This window comes from Spermophilus citellus, assembly GCF_964194105.1.
Source record: "Spermophilus citellus genome assembly, chromosome: 3".
In the NCBI taxonomy this organism is placed as follows: domain Eukaryota; kingdom Metazoa; phylum Chordata; class Mammalia; order Rodentia; family Sciuridae; genus Spermophilus; species Spermophilus citellus.
In genome coordinates, this window is record NC_138184.1 from 171,446,560 (window position 1) to 171,463,788 (window position 17,229).

The window sequence follows — 17,229 nt, forward strand, 5'->3', positions numbered from 1 at the left end:
CTTTTCAGCTCTCTTGCTCACTACCTCCCTTCCTTACTTCTGCTCCCTTCTTTTGATTTGTTTCTCCTCACAGTACACAAAATAATTAAGTTACAACACTATGGTAACTACACGATGCTTTTTAAGAACCAAATGCAGATAAATTACAAAATAAACAGCAATGGCAAAAGAAAATACAAAATGTAAATACAACCCTCAGCTTACAAAGCAGCTCAAAATACAAATGCAATCTGGCACTTCAAAGAATATCACTAGAGTGAAACAGCAGGGGCAGCCCAGTAACAGTCAATGACAGCTAGCCAGTAAGAGAACAATGTGAATGAAGGGTACAAGATGCAGCCTGGCAAGGTCAGATAGGCTACATATGGAAGATTCATTGAATAAGTAACCATACTGAGAATGATGGCAATCAGATTTTCCACTAACAGAAAATAAATATAGAAAAAAAGAATAAACCCTTTGGGATTGTAAATTAAATTGAAAGCGACACTGTATATGTATTTGTAATGAAGCTATCATTACAAATGCACAGTTTGAGATTAAATAGATAGATGTGTTTGGAACTATACAGAATAAAAATGTAAAGGAATAAACACACACACACACACACACACACACACACACACACACACGCTTTGTTAGCTCTGCTCACTGAAAAGGCCTGGGTATAGCAACATCTCAATAGCAGTGAGCACATCTTGCACTCAGATTTTGGTTTCCATACATGGTTCTTCTTGAAGAAATGGCTGACTCCAGGGCTGCGACAGAGAAGTACAAATTGAACCTGAAATGATGTGCTGTGCTAGAGAATGCTCAAAGAATGATAAGAACATATCAAAAAGAAAAAGAACCTGCTCAAGGGGATTCTACTTAAAAAATTTAGGTCAATCTAATATAATTTAATCTAATGGGTTACTTTCATAGCTTTAAGGCATCACAGGATATTTTTTATTATAAAAGGAAAAATAAAATAAAATTGTATTTGGAGAAATCTAATAGGTATCCTAATCAAGTGATTAATGCAAATATTACTAATAGAACAAATCCACATTGTTTGCCACCTGATAGAATGCAATGAGTCAAACCAGAATCATTTCTGTGATATTACTATAAAAAATGTGTAACTTGGGTTTAACAATGAAGAATATGTTTTTAAATGTTTAAAACCAGCTCATCAGGGGTAAAAAGCCCTAGCCTGTGTACTTCCTCATTTCTATGGTATAAATATTCCATCACAGCTAATTACAGGTATCAACTGATATTGCTGATCAAAGAATTGGGAAGAGATATGTCCATTCAGCTCTCAAAAGTCAACTTGGAGCCAGATTCAGCATACTACTGGCATAAAACCCAAACTTAGGGATATTTTACAAAGTGGCTGCCCTAATGTCTTCAACAAATATAGAGCATAAAACTCAAGGAAAGGCTGAGGATCTGCTTCAGACTGCAGGAGAGTAGAGGCACATGACCACTAAGTAAGGTATATAATTTCAGATTACAGTCTTTTGTTATAATAAACATTAATAAAGAAAATCAGCAGAATTTTAACCAGTTATTTGGATGAAAGACATAGGGGAATTCTTTGTGTTTTTCTTGCAATGCTTCTCTAAGTTTGAAACTCTTTCAAAATAAAACTGTATTTTTTTAAAAAGTACAAAATAATTTGTCCCCTGATTACAGCATTCTATGGATTTGAACATAGAAGAAATGCTGAAAGAAAAGAGAAATGGTAAAAGAGGTAAACTCCAATTATTGCAGGTAAAGAATAAAAAACTGTAGCTGCTCCAAGCCAGGTTTAATTTTAACACTGACTACTGACTCATAGTTCCATTAATAAATGAAAGTTAAAAAGTGTCAAAGAATAATACTAATATTTCAAAAGGAACACAGGTTACCAAGGCTCAGATGTTTAAATAATCCTCTTGTCCCCTTGTTTGAAGGAGCAAAAATACTAGGGAAGAGAAAAAAAATTATTTTTTTTCCAAAACTCTACTTACAGCATATTTTTAAAGAGAATCTACTTCTATTTAAGTCAACTTTAAAAACATAAAAAAATAAAGCAAGACAGTCTTTTGATTTTAAAATAAACATATACATCTAAATTACCATTCCTCACCAAAAAATGAAAGCAAAGTAGGAAGAAACTGGTATTGATTAAAGTATTGCACTATAGAAAGAAATGATACTTTTTAGTATTATACACACACACACACACACACACACAAATGTAACCTGATATTTACATTTAATGCATATAAATACAATAATTTAATAAAACCAGAGTTAATAGTATTTTCTTAGACCAGAAACCCAAACATCGAGTCACAGGAATCTGGGAAGTGACATTAGTATCTTGAGAACAGGAGATACAGCTCTATACTGGTTTTACTTATTCCATGATAGATGCAGTTCTTCCCTGGCAACTACAGGGGCCTAGCAAAGAAAGAATCCCTTGTCAATGGCTGTTTTTGTTAGTGATGTTCTGGAAGGCAAAGTGTGAAAGGGAATAGAGTACAATAAATGGTAGCAGTGGTGGTGGGGCGTGAGCAGGGGGGCACCACAGAGCTCAAAAGGTGATGGCTCTCCTTGTCCTGAGGGCAAACTCTCAGGAGTTACTCAAGTATCCACTCCAGGTAAAAGGTGGTGTGAACTCAGTGTGTCATGCACATGTGCTAGCAAGCTGTTCCTGAATGAAAAAAAGGAAGCCATCACTGTCACCTGAAAAGCAGGCAGTGTGACCCAAAAGTTAGGGGACGACAAGTGCTTCTAAATGGAAGGATTTTGGCATAAAGGTTGGCACATACAGAAAGAATGCAAAACCTCAGAGTAATTAAAAAGACATCTGGTTCAAGAACTCTTGGTTCTGCTGTTTTAAGTGTTTCTACATTGTTATGCAGAACAAATTATGAAGTAAGTGGAAAGTGTTTTAGAAATTGCGAACATGGCAGCAAATTTTACTAATTTTTATTGTTTAACCCATACCTCCCTCCTGAATTTTGAAAAAAAAAATGCTTAGCATAAAAATAATGAGAAAACAGTTTATACTTAATCAGAAGACAGCAGTCTTCATGTCGACCTCCCATAATTCTGGCACAAATCAAGAAAACCGGGCATTTGTACTTTGTCAAATGCTTTTTGTCAAATGCTTTTTCTGCATCCATCGAGATGATCATGTGGTTCTTGTCTTTAAGTCTATTGATGTGGTGAATAGCATTTATTGATTTCCGTATATTGAACCATCCTTGCATCCCAGGAATGAATTTATGTTCAAAACATTAGAAAAACTAGGGATAACAGGAACTTACCTCAACATTGTAAAAGCTATTTATGCTAAACCTCAGGCTAGCATCATCCTGAACGGAGAAAAACTGAAGGCATTTCCTCTAAAATCTGGAACAAGACAGGGATGCCCTCTATCACCACTTCTATTCAATTTAGTTCTCGAAGTACTAGCCAGAGCAATTAGACAGACGAAAGAAATTAAAGGCATAAAAATAGGAAAAGAAGAAATTAAACTATCACTATTTGCGGATGACATGATAATATACTTAACAGACCCAAAAGAGTCTACAAAGAAGCTGCTAGAGTTAATAAATGAATTCAGCAAAGTGGCAGGTTATAAAATCAACACGCATAAATCAAAGGCATTCCTGTATATCAGCAACAAAACCTCTGAAATGGAAATAAGGAAAACCACTCCATTCACAATATCCTCAAAGAAAATAAGATACTTGGGAATCAACCTAACAAAAGAGGTGAAAGATTTATACAATGAAAACTACAGAACCCTAAAGAGAGAGAGAGAAGAAGATCTCAGAAGATGGAAAAATGTACCCTGTTCATGGATAGGCAGAACTAACATCATCAAAATGGCGATATTACCCAAAGTTCTCTACAGGTTTAATGCGATGCCAATCAAAATTCCAATGGCATATCTTGAAGAAATAGACAAAGCAATCATGAAATTCATATGGAAAAACAAAAGACCCAGAATAGCAAAAGCAATTCTAAGCAGGAAGTGTGAATCTGGAGGTATAGCGATACCGGAGGTCAAACTGTACTACAAAGCAATAGTAACAAAAACAGCATGGTACTGGTACCAAAACAGGCAGGTGGACCAATGGTACAGAATAGAAGACACAGAGACTAATCCACAAAGTTACAACTATCTTATATTTGATAAAGGGGCTAAAAGCATGCAATGGAGGAAGGACAGCATCTTCAACAAATGGTGCTGGGAAAATTGGAAATCCATATGCAACAAAATGAAATTGAATCCCTTTCTCTCGCCATCCACAAAAATTAACTCAAAATGGATCAGGGAGCTAGATATCAAATCAGAGACACTGCGTCTGATAGAAGAAAAAGTTGGCTACGATTTACATATTGTGGGGTCGGGCTCCAAATTCCTTAATAGGACACCCATAGCCCAAGAGTTAACAACAAGAATAAACAAATGGGACTTACTTAAACTAAAAAGTTTTTTCTCAGCAAGAGAAACAATAAAAGAGGTAAATAGAGAGCCTACATCCTGGGAACAAATTTTTACCCCCCACACCTCCGATAGAGCCCTAATATCCAGAATGTACAAAGAACTCAAAAAATTAAACAATAAGATAACAAATAACCCAATTAACAAATGGGCCAAGGACCTGAACAGACACTTCTCAGAGGAGGACATACAATCAATCAACAAGTACATGAAAAAATGCTCACCATCTCTAGCAATCAGAGAAATGCAAATCAAAACCACCCTAAGATACCATCTCACTCCAGTAAGATTGGCAGCCATTATGAAGTCAAACAACAATAAGTGTTGGCGGGGATGTGGGGAAAAGGGCACACTTGTACACTGCTGGTGGGGCTGCAAAATGGTGAGGCCAATTTGGAAAGCAGTATGGAGATTCCTGGGAAAGCTGGGAATGGATCCACCATTTGACCCAGCTATCGCCCTTCTCGGACTATTCCCTGAGGACCTTAAAAGAGCGCTCTATAGGGATACGGCTGCATCAATGATTATAGCGGCACAATTCACAATAGCTAGACTGTGGAACCAACCTAGATGCCCCTCAATAGATGAATGGATAAAAAAAATGTGGCATATATACACAATGGAGTATTATGCAGCACTAAGAAATGACAAAATCATAGAATTTGCAGGGAAATGGATGGCATTAGAACAGATTATGCTAAGTGAAGCTAGCCAAGCCCTAAAAAACAAATGCCAAATGTCTGCTTTGATATAATGAGAACAACTAAGAACAGAACAGGAAGGAAGAGCATGAGGAAAAGACTACAGTAAACAAAGACCAATGGGGGGAGAGAAATGGGGAGAGAAGGGAAAGCACATGGAAATAGTAGGAGACCTTCAATGATACATAAAATTATAAGAGGTTATGAGGGGCAAGGGGGAAGGAAAAAGAGGGAGAGAATTGAACAACAGCAGGGGAGGTAGAGAGGGAAGATGGGAGGGGAGGGGAGGGGAGGGGGGATAGTAGGGGATAGGAAAGGTAGCAGAATACAACAGTCACTAATATGGCATTATGTAAAAATGTGAATATGTAACAGATGTGATTCTGCAATCTGTATTTGGGGTGAAAATGGGAGTTCAAAACACAATTTGAGTCAAATGTATGAAAGATGATATATCATGAACTATGTAATGCTTTAAATAATCAATAAAAAAAAAAAAGAAAAAGAAAACCGGGCATTTAATACCACCAGAAAATATGCAATCTCTGGTAGGCTTTTTAAAATATTGAAAATTGATTATAGATTTACATTTGCCATTTTGAAAATATCTAACATTCTGGAGATATAAAGAAATAACTGAATTTTGTCATTTTCTGTATTCTTTCCAACTCTTATACAAATATTTTTAATTCTATGATTCTTAAAGGAAAAGATCTCATATTTAATTCTATCCTAAATGTTAAAGAAGCTTATAGGGGAAACTAGGAACTTATCCTAGGACCACAGATCCATCCTGATGGAGAAGGGCTTAGATGAAGGCTCAGTCACCCAAATCTAGTTATTCATCAGGGCAGTCGACCATCATAATGTTGCTACTCTCTTCCACCTTCACTGTTCACCTTCCTGACCTCTTGGATTTAGCTTACATTTCCATTCAGAATGAATGAATGAATGATCTTACCAAATTTCCAGGAACCTCCCTTCTTGTAAGAACATTACATTATCCAATTCTTTGATTAAATTCACTTTCCAGACTCACCTAAAATATGAAGGTGTGCTGATTTTCCTTGGCAGAGACAGTTGTACCTTTTTGCTCCTAGGATGTTCTGTTTACATTTACAACATTATATTTTAGTCCATCAGTTTTAGTTTTGTATTCCTAGCATGTAACATAATGCCTGGCTCATGAAAAATGATTATTTTTTTATCAATAAGAAAATAAAAAGCCAGAAATAATTTGTGAATTGGATTTTGAATAGAAAATATTTGCTGAGAAACAGTGTGCAATTGTCACTGTCAAGACTTAAAGTTTTATAACTAGCCTACCACTTTAATTTTTGGATGATAGAACCTTTGTAGAGTTTTCCTTTGAGTATTATGCTTGACATTCAAGGAAGAGAAGCTCCGTCAAAAGATGATGGGAGAGAATGACATTTTGAAATACATGAGGTATAATCACCTTAACTCATTTGTGAAAAAATAAAAGATTTTATTCTTTTCTGAAAAAATGTAAATAAATATACAATCTACAACATAAATAAACCATAAAACTGCATGTTTTCATGTTGGAAACTTAAAAAGTTAACACAACTTTCAAAGGACTTGCTAGCTCACAAATCTCAAATTTATGAAAACTAGTGTGTTTCCATAAAACACTGGTTGGGTAATCAGACACTCATAGTGTTCTTTTCCACCATGAAAAAATAAATGTTAGAAATATTTTCTAGTATTCTGAAAAATATTCTGAAGTATATAAATAAATACAAGACTGAAGAGAATCCTTTCAGTATAAAAAGACATTAGGGAGTTGTATGGGGAAGTTTAACAGTAGCAGGTAACTCTTGTCCTAGAACATGATATGAAATTTCTAGTCCTGCTCTCACTTTCACAAGGTTAGGAAACAAAGGGGAAAAGGAGACAGTAGAGAGGCATAACATGTAAAATCTCAGATACCAGACAACATAAGAGCCTACATATAACCATCATTGTTATCTGGAACTATGCTTAGACCTTGATTAAAATAATTTAGCTTAGGACTTAAAAAATAACATTTCTCTTAAGATCTTTTTGTACCTAATACTTAGCATAGCCTTATTCATATACTGGCAAACAAGCCCCAATGAGATGGGTAAAAGCAGTTCACTTTTAAAATATTTAGATGTACAGTTGACATGATAAAAGGGAATAAATCCATTGATGACTGGTAGTCATGGTCATGGTCAGGGTATAGCCCAACGAGAGAAAAATTGAAGTCTGGATCTCATTTGAGTAGAGAAACATGGTAAATTTTCAAAGGCACCAACCTACTAGTTTTAGAGGATTCTAAATACCCACATAATATATTATCCATTGTAGAAACCAAAAAACTAAATGACTCTCTGAAAGCAAAACACATCCACTGTGTTATTTATAACTGCTTATCTGAAGGTCTTGAGAAATGTTTAAAAATCTGACTTTGCAATGACTAAACACTTTCATCCTAATGTTAGAAAAGAGAGCGATAAAAAAAGACTGAAGGAGAGAGAGAGAGAGAGAGAGAGAGAGAATCCAAGCCAAGTTAAAACACTAAAACATCATCACTGGAGGAAGAATAGGTAATTGCAACACGGGGTTTCAACTTAATCAATGCCATGTAACTGTAACTTATTAAATTTTGGAAAACTTTCCTGAAAATTGCAAACAGTAAAAACTTATCCAGGATATAATTGCTTAGTTTTATAATGCATGATAAACTTTATCATAAGAGCACAATTACAAATTGATGAAACAATATTACTAGTGAAATAGTAACAAATGACAGAAAATAGTTATTTGCATTATCCCTTTTCTTACTAAATTAGCACCTTTCATCAATCACACTCATTATTTCAATAATAGCTTTCTAACTTTTTTATAACATGTACATATTTAAACTATGTAGGTTATTCAAATAATAATATAATTAAATAATGGCAAATTATATAATGGTATATTATATAATAATATATAAGATTGAGTTAAGTTTTATATGGTTTTGAAGTTTGCTATAATTTATTTTCCTATTTGTTCAATCTTCACTGATGGTACAAACTATACTAAAAGCCCAGTGTACAAAAGTAGGATTTTATACTACAGTACACATTTTATTTGACACAACTCTTACAACTTATTAAAACCATTTTAATGGTGATAAAAACAAATTAGTTAACAGAAGTATAATACTACTTGAGAAATACAAAAGAAGCCAAAATCAAAAACTCCTAAATAAATATACTTTGCTAGTATATATTCATTCTCAGATAGATATATTTATACATAATCCAAAGTAAACTTTATGATCTTCATTTTCCCATTACTATAGTATTATAATTTATCAAAACAGAAGCCATTATGAGGCTGTCATATTTAAAGTCATTAATATTCATTATCTGAGACTTAAGTACCAGAAAAGGGATAGTGCAGCTCTATGCCATAGAAAGCCTTGAATAAATACAAACCCTGATAAAAAGAAAGCAGCATGCCAGAGATCTCTGAAGACAGCGCCAACACTGTAAGTGGTGCTTGTACCGTGGCTCTGAACTGCTCCTTCCTGTGTGTTATCTGTGGTACTAGAACCATCTCCTTCCCTATGTACTTCCAAATGGGCTGCTTTTCTTAATTTCCTTCAGCAGAAGAAATTAAAGAGCAGAAGGTAGCTTTAAAATTTTAACAACCACTTTCTCGATAGTACATTCAAAATTTTAGAAAACATAAAACATAGAAAATTTGATAAATAATAAAATTCAAATTTACTAAATAAAATGTAATCCAAATATCATAGTGCATATTCAAGACCAATTTCTATAAATAGTAAGATATTTTTCCTTGCTCATCCTGACAGGTCAGTGGCAAAAGGTTGTAAGGATCACACTGGACAGGTATTTACAAAAGTTATTTCTTCCCTATTTGAATGTCACTTATCTGCAGGTAAAGAAAGAAGAAAATTTAGATTGGAGAGAATTATAATCTAACTAATCAACAAAGCTATTTATCTGACATAGGCATTATCTTTTAAAAATGAGATGAGCTTAAATCTCGATACCCCAAAACTGCAAACGTCACAATCTCTAATCAACAATATTCAAAAGAAGATTCTCCAAAAGACCATTAAAACAGAATTCCATTGTGCTTTGTGAAACTAGCTATGTTTAATTTCCCCCCACCCCCAGTTCCCAGCACTTGGTATTGAACCCAGGGTAAAGAACCCAGGGGTAATTTACCAGTAAGCTACATCCCTGACCCTTTTATATTTCTTATTTTGAGACAGGGTTTAACTAAGTTGCTGACTTTGGTCTTGAACTTGTGATTCTCTAGCCTCAGATTCCCAAATTGCTGGGATTACAGGCATGTGACACCACACTGGGCTTCTATGTATACTTAATTAAGGACAATATCATACAGCTTTAAACATCATTTAGAGAATAGAGCCTAGCTGAAATTTCTTTTTCTTTCTTTTTTTTTTTTTTGGCAGTTATTTTTGCCAAGCCATCTTAGAAATACAAAATTTTCTAATTAGTAGGAACTTTTAGCAATTCCAGCTAACACATTCCCAATATTGTTCTTAGGTGACTGGAAATGAATTTTAAGAAAACAATAATTAAGAAAAACACAGGTATGTGGTGGTTTCAAAATAACCTTGAATAAAGAAAAGAAACTGTTTGTTAATTGATCTGAGAACTCAGTACTTTATTTGAAAGAACAATTTTATAAGACAACATTTTATTCTATGAAGGTAATGAGAATAGTTAAGAATAATTCTGGATTCAAATTACAGAAATTTACCCCCCAAAAAGATCACTTTTCAATAGACAGTACCTTCTTCTTTTACCGCCTGTACTTATAGGTTTAGGTGTTCTTGTTGAAACAATCTGGCAATGCACAGTTCCCAAGAGCAGCATCAGCCATATTGGCCCAATCACTTCTGTCAGAGGTATACTATGTGGGCTAGAAGTGGAACAGAATAATACTATTGCAGCAACTAGAAAAAGGGAGAGAAAATACATTTAATTATAGATCTGACAGTCACTTCTTCAAAACTTTTTAAACTGCTCTTACATTACTTCTTGCCAGATTCTTTTTCCACATTTAAATAAATTTAAAATGTTACTCTACACAGCTCTTTAGACTATTTTCTTGTTTGCCATAGCCTAATCATGGTATTTAGTAATACACTCTTAGACTAAGATAACACTCAATATTATCTCTAAAGTATACACCTCAACACCACAAAGAAAATTAGATGCATACAAATTTATGGGCATTCCAGGTTAGATAAGTGACAGAAAATAAAAAGAATCATACTAACTTTTAGTACAATTATTTCTTTATTTTACAAATAAGGAAGTCTAATGATAATAAGTGTGTTATATGGCTATAAAAAGCATGTAAATAAAGGTCTATGTATACAAAATTAATAGCATAAATTTACTTGGGCATATTTTCCAGAGCAAATAATAAACATAAATGTAACAATTACCACATGAAGGAGAAATCTTGTTTTTGCCTGCCCTGCATCCCTTAGACTTTCTGAATATAAACTCTACCTTTTGGGGGTCTCCTTCCTTTATCTGTCACTGAAACAGTCTTATTTCTCCCACCTCAGGCATGGGCAAAAAAACCTAGGCTTGCCACAAATTAATAACTCTGGGCATAGGAGTAATAATAATAAAAATAAATAAATAATTTTTAAAGGCTTGTGGCCTAAGCAGGGGTGATCAGAATCTTCTTCAGGTATTAATATAGATTCTTTAAAAAGGCTATTCTCCTAGATCACAAATACTAAGGATTACGGAAATGTGAAATTGTCAGTGGCCACTTTAGCCATCACCTAGAAAGGGCCAACCTAAGAGTATAACCAGCAAGGAAAGCAGAGTCAACAAAAAAAAAGTAGACATCATCTGAGCCTTCATATCCAGCCATGCCTGAAACCAGTGTCTATGAGTATCTAATTCTGAACAAGCAGAAAATTTTAATATTAGGACATTTTTGTTCATTTTGTTAAGTGTGATCATTGTAATGTACACATTACAATGAAATGCCTATCATATTCATGGGTAAATATGATGATGTATATAAGTCAACATTTAGTTTAACAAAATATCAGATAACAATACCCAGAAAATGTTTGATCAGAAAAATTTAAAAGAACTGTCATGGAAAGCATTAACAAAAATATCACCATTTTAAAAACAATTAGAATTTCATACACTCTAAGAATCTACAATAAGAAAATAAAATAAGAAAAGCTTCATAAATGTTTACTTCAGTATTAATTATAATAACAAAAGAGAGCAAACAGTTTAAATGCCAAATACTGATGCACAATGAGATGCTTTCTAGTAATTTAAAATCATACACATAGACTGATACTTTGACATTAGACCAAAAAAAAAAAATATATATATATATATATATAAACTGTTTTTGTAAAGTACTCTCACAATATAAAAATGTTATAAGGTAAACTGAAAGGCAAGATTATGAATAGGTTTTTTTTCTTTAGCTTTTTCTATATTTCCAAATTTTCTGCCATGAACACAAATATCTTTAATCAGAAAAAACAGGGCTGGTGTTTACCTTAGTGGCAGAGTACTTGCCTAGAATGTGGGAGGGATAGGTTCATTCCCTCACAATGCAAAACAAAACAAAAATTCTAGTAACAATCACAAAATCCTCATAGTCTACACACACACACACACACACACACACACACACACACACACGCCCCTTGGGCTAGAAGAAACAACTTTTAAGTCTAATTTTTATTTTCATTTACTTACAATGTATCAAGAATCTTACATAGAGTCCATTGATAAACATATAGAAATAATCATTCAGGACTGAAATAATTTTTTTAAGGTAACATTAAAGAGACAAGATTTTCTTATTTTATTTATCAACCAAATTTTATATTATTTTATATCATCAACCAAATTAAAATAATTGCTTTGTTAATGGGATGAAATGTGAGTTGTTTCTTCGTTAGTCTCCAAATAGTCTGTAATACTATATATGTTATGTTGTATAATGATGCTATGATTGTGCACTAGAATGCTGCTGTGTTGGGAGGCAGTGTAACTGAGTTGTTAGTGTCTGGCTCTGAGTCAGAAGACTTAGAGTTGTAGTTGTACACTATTACACACCTGGTGATTGTGTGGCTTTGAATTTGCAGATCTTTCAGGTCCCATATCTATAAGCTAGAAATACATTTCATTGGGCTATTGTGAGAATTAAGTAGCAATCTGACAAAGTACTCAGTGCACGGTATATAAAATTTCAATACAGAATGAGGCTAGTTCAGATCACCATAGTAAAAGGTACAGAAAAATGAACCATGCTTTAGGCAGGAAAAATGAACTTGTATAGGTTGTATTAAAAAAAAAAAAAGACGTGTGTGTGTGTGTGTGTGTGTGTGTGTACACACATATGGCGGCAGATGCATTTTAAAGATTTTTTTTTAACTTTAGAAAATCCTCTCATAGCTAGATGCAGTGGTGTACCTCTATAATCACAGCAACTCCAGAGCTGAGGCAGGAGGACTGCAAGACCAGTCTGAGTGACTTAGTAAGAATCTGCCTCAAAATAAAAAATAAAAAAGGTTGGGGGTTGGGATATAGCTCAGTTGGAGAGTACTTGCCTCACATGCACAAGGCTGTGGGTTCTAATGCAAAGCACCAAAAAAGTTTTTGGTAGAATGAGATGAACATCATTACCCTAGGTACACATATGATTGCACGGATAGTGCATCTCTATACTGTATACAACCAAAGAAGGGAAATGTTGCAATCCATTTGTGTATAAATTGAAATGTATTCAGCTGTGATGTACAACTAAGTAGAATAAAATAATAATAATAAAATAATAATAATAATAATAGACTGTAAAGTTATAAAGTGTCCCTAGGTTCAATCCCCAGTATAAAAGAAAGAAAAAGAAAATTCTTTAGCCATACACAGATTCAAATTTTTGTATAATCATATTGGAAAATACTGCCTTATTTTCTCAAACATTTTTAATACTAAACTAGCTTTCTCTTATTAACATATTCATACTCACTTCATTCTAGGTAGCAGTTAGTATATGTTTAGAACAAAGCCTTAGTAAATCTAAAAATACAACATCCCTGAAAGCTAAAAGCAAATTGCATTTCCATCACTTAATTATACCTTGAAGAAGATAAAGGACAAGAAGCCAGAAAAAGATGACCTTTGATGTTACTTGTAACCACCAGCGAAAGAAAAAGGGAAAAAATACAACTCGAACAATTCCCTTTCTGGTCAGAGAAGTCCAAGGACTTTCAGGCTTTGCCTTAGCAAATGCAGACCCTGAAAAAAACGTAAAATACAATGACAGACTATATTTATTTCCCTACAGAAAAAAATGTCACTGTTTGAAAAACCACACATGTGTAATTTTATCCTGTACTACAAGTAAGAAACATCCAATTTAGGGAGTAGTCACTTTAAAAAACATTCATCATGGTATCTTAATATGATAACTCAAATACTCTGAAAAAGATTATTAGTTGAAATAATAGAATTTTTCCCACATATTTTATAAATATAATATAGTATTCAAATGTCAATTTCAGTTAGGAATTACAAATTGCCATTTTAATTTTTATAACAAAGTGCTATGCTTTGCTAAGCAAACATGAACTGCTATCTTTTATACTTATTTCAGTGATATTTAGTGGGAGGAAAAGCTACTCAAAGGTATTTATCTTTCATTCTCTCTTTTTTATGCTATTCCTGTTCTCATGTCAGCTCAAACTGCTTTTACTTCTAAAAGTGTATATATCTAACGTATTTTAAAATTACTTCTTCAAAGTCAATGTCTCCTTATATAAAGCATTTATTTATTGAAGACTCACCTCTTACAAGATCAACATCTATGAGGTCTGGTTTCACATGTGCTGTTTTCTTTGGTTTATTTCTTAACCCCTGCAATATATAAATAGTAGTACTGAAATTTGTACATGTTATTCTTTTAGTCTAGAACAGCATAAAAGAATTAACTTCTAAGGATTTCAATTTAATATAAAATCTTTAAGTAATACACCAAACAAAAAGATATGTTTTGCATTTGTTACAAGTGGAATATAATTATAGTACTGTAATAAATTTGTTTTTCTAAAAGGATATGTTTAGGGATTTGTGTAACATACAAAGACAGTTCATTACTAATAGTAAAATTTTAATACAAAGATTATGACTACACCAAGCAAATTTGGGTGTATAGTCTAGATGGTTCAAGAGACTACATTGGCCCCAGATTGTCATCAGGAGAGGGTTCAGGGTGGGGTGAGCAGTAGCCCTGAAGGCCGTCAAGATGTGATGTTGAGGTGTTGCTGCAGGAAGCAGTAAATCATAGAGCTAAGAACTAGACAGAGATGTAAACTTCTCAGCAAATGCTAGCATGTTATGGGGGTATCAGCTGAGCCCCAGAGAGGATTATGTACATCTTAGGGTTGCACTATGTCCATATGCCAACGGAAGAAGAGGCAGTTTTTGTGAATTGAATTAATTTAAACTTGAAATTACTGACCACTGGCTAAAATTAAATTTCTGCTTTCAGTGTAAAGAGTGCAGGGGTGGGGTGGGGATGGTCAAAATTAGTGGGGAAAAATTAATGATGTTATTACTTAAGACCTAATATGTTAAGAATTGTAAGCTTAGGTTAAATTCCTCAGAAGACATTCAAATTCATTAAACAACCAACTTTGCAGTAAATATTTTCTTTGGTCCTAATCCAAGTAACAACGAACAATAAAGTTAAAATCAGATTTAAGAACTGTTTATATCTAAAACCAGAGGCAGTATATAAGGTCAGAACTTATACGTCTAAACCAATAATGTACCCTGACTTCAAGATGTAATTAACCTTTGAACTTTTTCATATGCTCCGTACAGCTAAAGTTGCAAACTACCCAAAGATACAAAACAAAAAGGGGGGGAGGATCAGGTTTGAAGATAAAGCAATATATAGATAGTTGATCCTTACATTCTCAGATTCTGTATTTTCAAATACACTTATTGTTACTCGTATCCCTAAATCCATATGCTTAGTCCTTTTGCCCTTATTTGCAGAGTGGAAAAAATTTTTGAGGTTCCCAACATGCACATTCTCAGCTGAGGCTATACAAGGCAACATTCTGCCTTTTTGTTTGAGCTCTCATTACTGTAAACAAGTTCTCTTTCCAGTCTATTTTAGTTTTTTGTTCTTCCCATATTTGTGCTTTTTATTGGCAGTTTTTTTAAAATGACCCCATACACAGTGCAGTGCTGTCTAGTGTTCCTAAATGCAAGAAAGCTGTGATGTGCCTTCCAGAGAAAATGTGTGTCAGATAAGCTCCATTTATTTATTTATTTATTTTTTCTTTCACTTACAGTGCCAGGCTTTAACCAAGGGGTGCTTAATCATTGAGCCATATTCCCATCCCTTTTTATTTTTCATTTTGAGACAGGGTCCCGTTAAATTGCATAGGGCCTCACTAAGTTGCTGAGGCTAGCTTTGAACTTGTGACCCTCCTGCCTCAACCTCCCAAGTTGTTAGGATTATGAGCATGTACCACCATGCCAGCATAACCTCCATTTTAAACCTGACTTATAGCATTACTGGTCATAAGTTTATTGTTAATAAAAATCAACAATGTATATTAAATAAGGGATCTTAACACAGAAACATATATAAAACAAAGTTATATACTGATCAGTTGACAAAAGTGTTATTACCTAAGACTTAGAGAAACCTATTTCCCTTAGGAGCAATGGTTCAGTATTCACCACCAATTCAGTGTTTGTGGTGACTTTCAAGAATATAACTACCATGAATAATGAGAATCCATTGCTTCTGTACTTTACTTTCATTTTAATGTAACTATAGGGTAGCTAACAGATTATAAATCATTTCCAAGATTTTGCAAACTGGAAAGACAATTCTAATACATACATTTAAACAAAATTTCATTAATAAAGCACTGTTTTGATTTGGTATAAAGTTTATTATTATGGTATTTTACCTTTATTGTGCCAAGAATTAAAAAAAAGTAATATGTTTACATTTACTTCTATCATAAGTCTTTCTCTAACTTCAGAATAACCATTATTGCCAGTGTTTTCTGACTAATCTGAGACATAGTTTATTGTTGTAAACCTAAAATTTTTATCAAAAATCTTTTAATAACTAACCAGAAAAACAGTAAATGGTCTTGATTTACACAACTATGCTGGTTTTCAACATGCTCATTCTACTTGACCTTGTATATACATGGTTCATTTCCTATTTTACATTCTATTAAAACATTTATTTTGAGCTATATTATAGAGCCACACCATAAGGGCCAGTTTCAGTAAAACTTCCTTTTCAAGGGAGTCTATCAGAATATTTAAAGGGTTTTTAAAAAGTAAAAATTTACATTGATAAATTGAAAATTAATAATTTTAGTCACAAAAATGAAAAATATTGGAGTTGAGGATATAGCTCTGTGGTAGAGTTTTGCCTAGCATGCCCCAGGCCCAGGGTTCAATCCTTAGTGTTGGGGGCAACAATGATGCGAGTATTCATAAAACATGATTTTAATTAAGTAGACATTTTAAGTTGGAAAATTTTAAATTGATTCGGGGTAAACTGCATTCAGACGAAGTATTCCTAGCTATAATCATAACCTGCACAAAGTTAAGCAAACAAACAAAAAATGAAATTTAAAAAAAAAGAATGAAATTTTTGAAACTACTCATTTATGCACAAAGTAGAAAACAGAAACAAACAGTATAAATGTAATTAACATGCTAGAGTCAAAATGAAATATTCTTTTTTGAATGTACATTTAAACTCATAGTATGTTTGTTTTCCATAGTGCAGTGACTCAAATACTATGAAGTTTTGTATTTTTTAAAAATCCCCAAATACATAGATAATATTAACCATCAAAATTAACGAAGGCTGCTTAAGTTTATAAAGTTCTTTTATTAGTAAGTAAACTTCCTAGGCATGGAATTACTGTAATACTTAGAATCC

The 17,229-nt window shown here is 33.4% G+C and overlaps 1 protein-coding gene across 5 annotated transcripts in view; it reads right to left on the bottom strand.

Moving 5' to 3' along the window:
* The window catches only part of PHTF2 (putative homeodomain transcription factor 2), a 149,412-nt gene that overhangs the window by 50,152 nt on the left and 82,031 nt on the right, over nt 1–17,229 (bottom strand). For all 5 annotated transcript variants that reach the window (XM_081283540.1, XM_081283542.1, XM_081283541.1 and 2 more), the window contains 4 exons: nt 14,084–14,153; nt 13,377–13,535; nt 10,027–10,189; nt 8,670–8,834 (listed from right to left, as the gene is read on the bottom strand). In XM_081283540.1, coding sequence (XP_081139666.1) covers nt 8,670–8,834; nt 10,027–10,189; nt 13,377–13,535; nt 14,084–14,153 — 557 coding nt within the window. The remainder of the gene's footprint in view (nt 1–8,669; nt 8,835–10,026; nt 10,190–13,376; nt 13,536–14,083; nt 14,154–17,229) is intronic.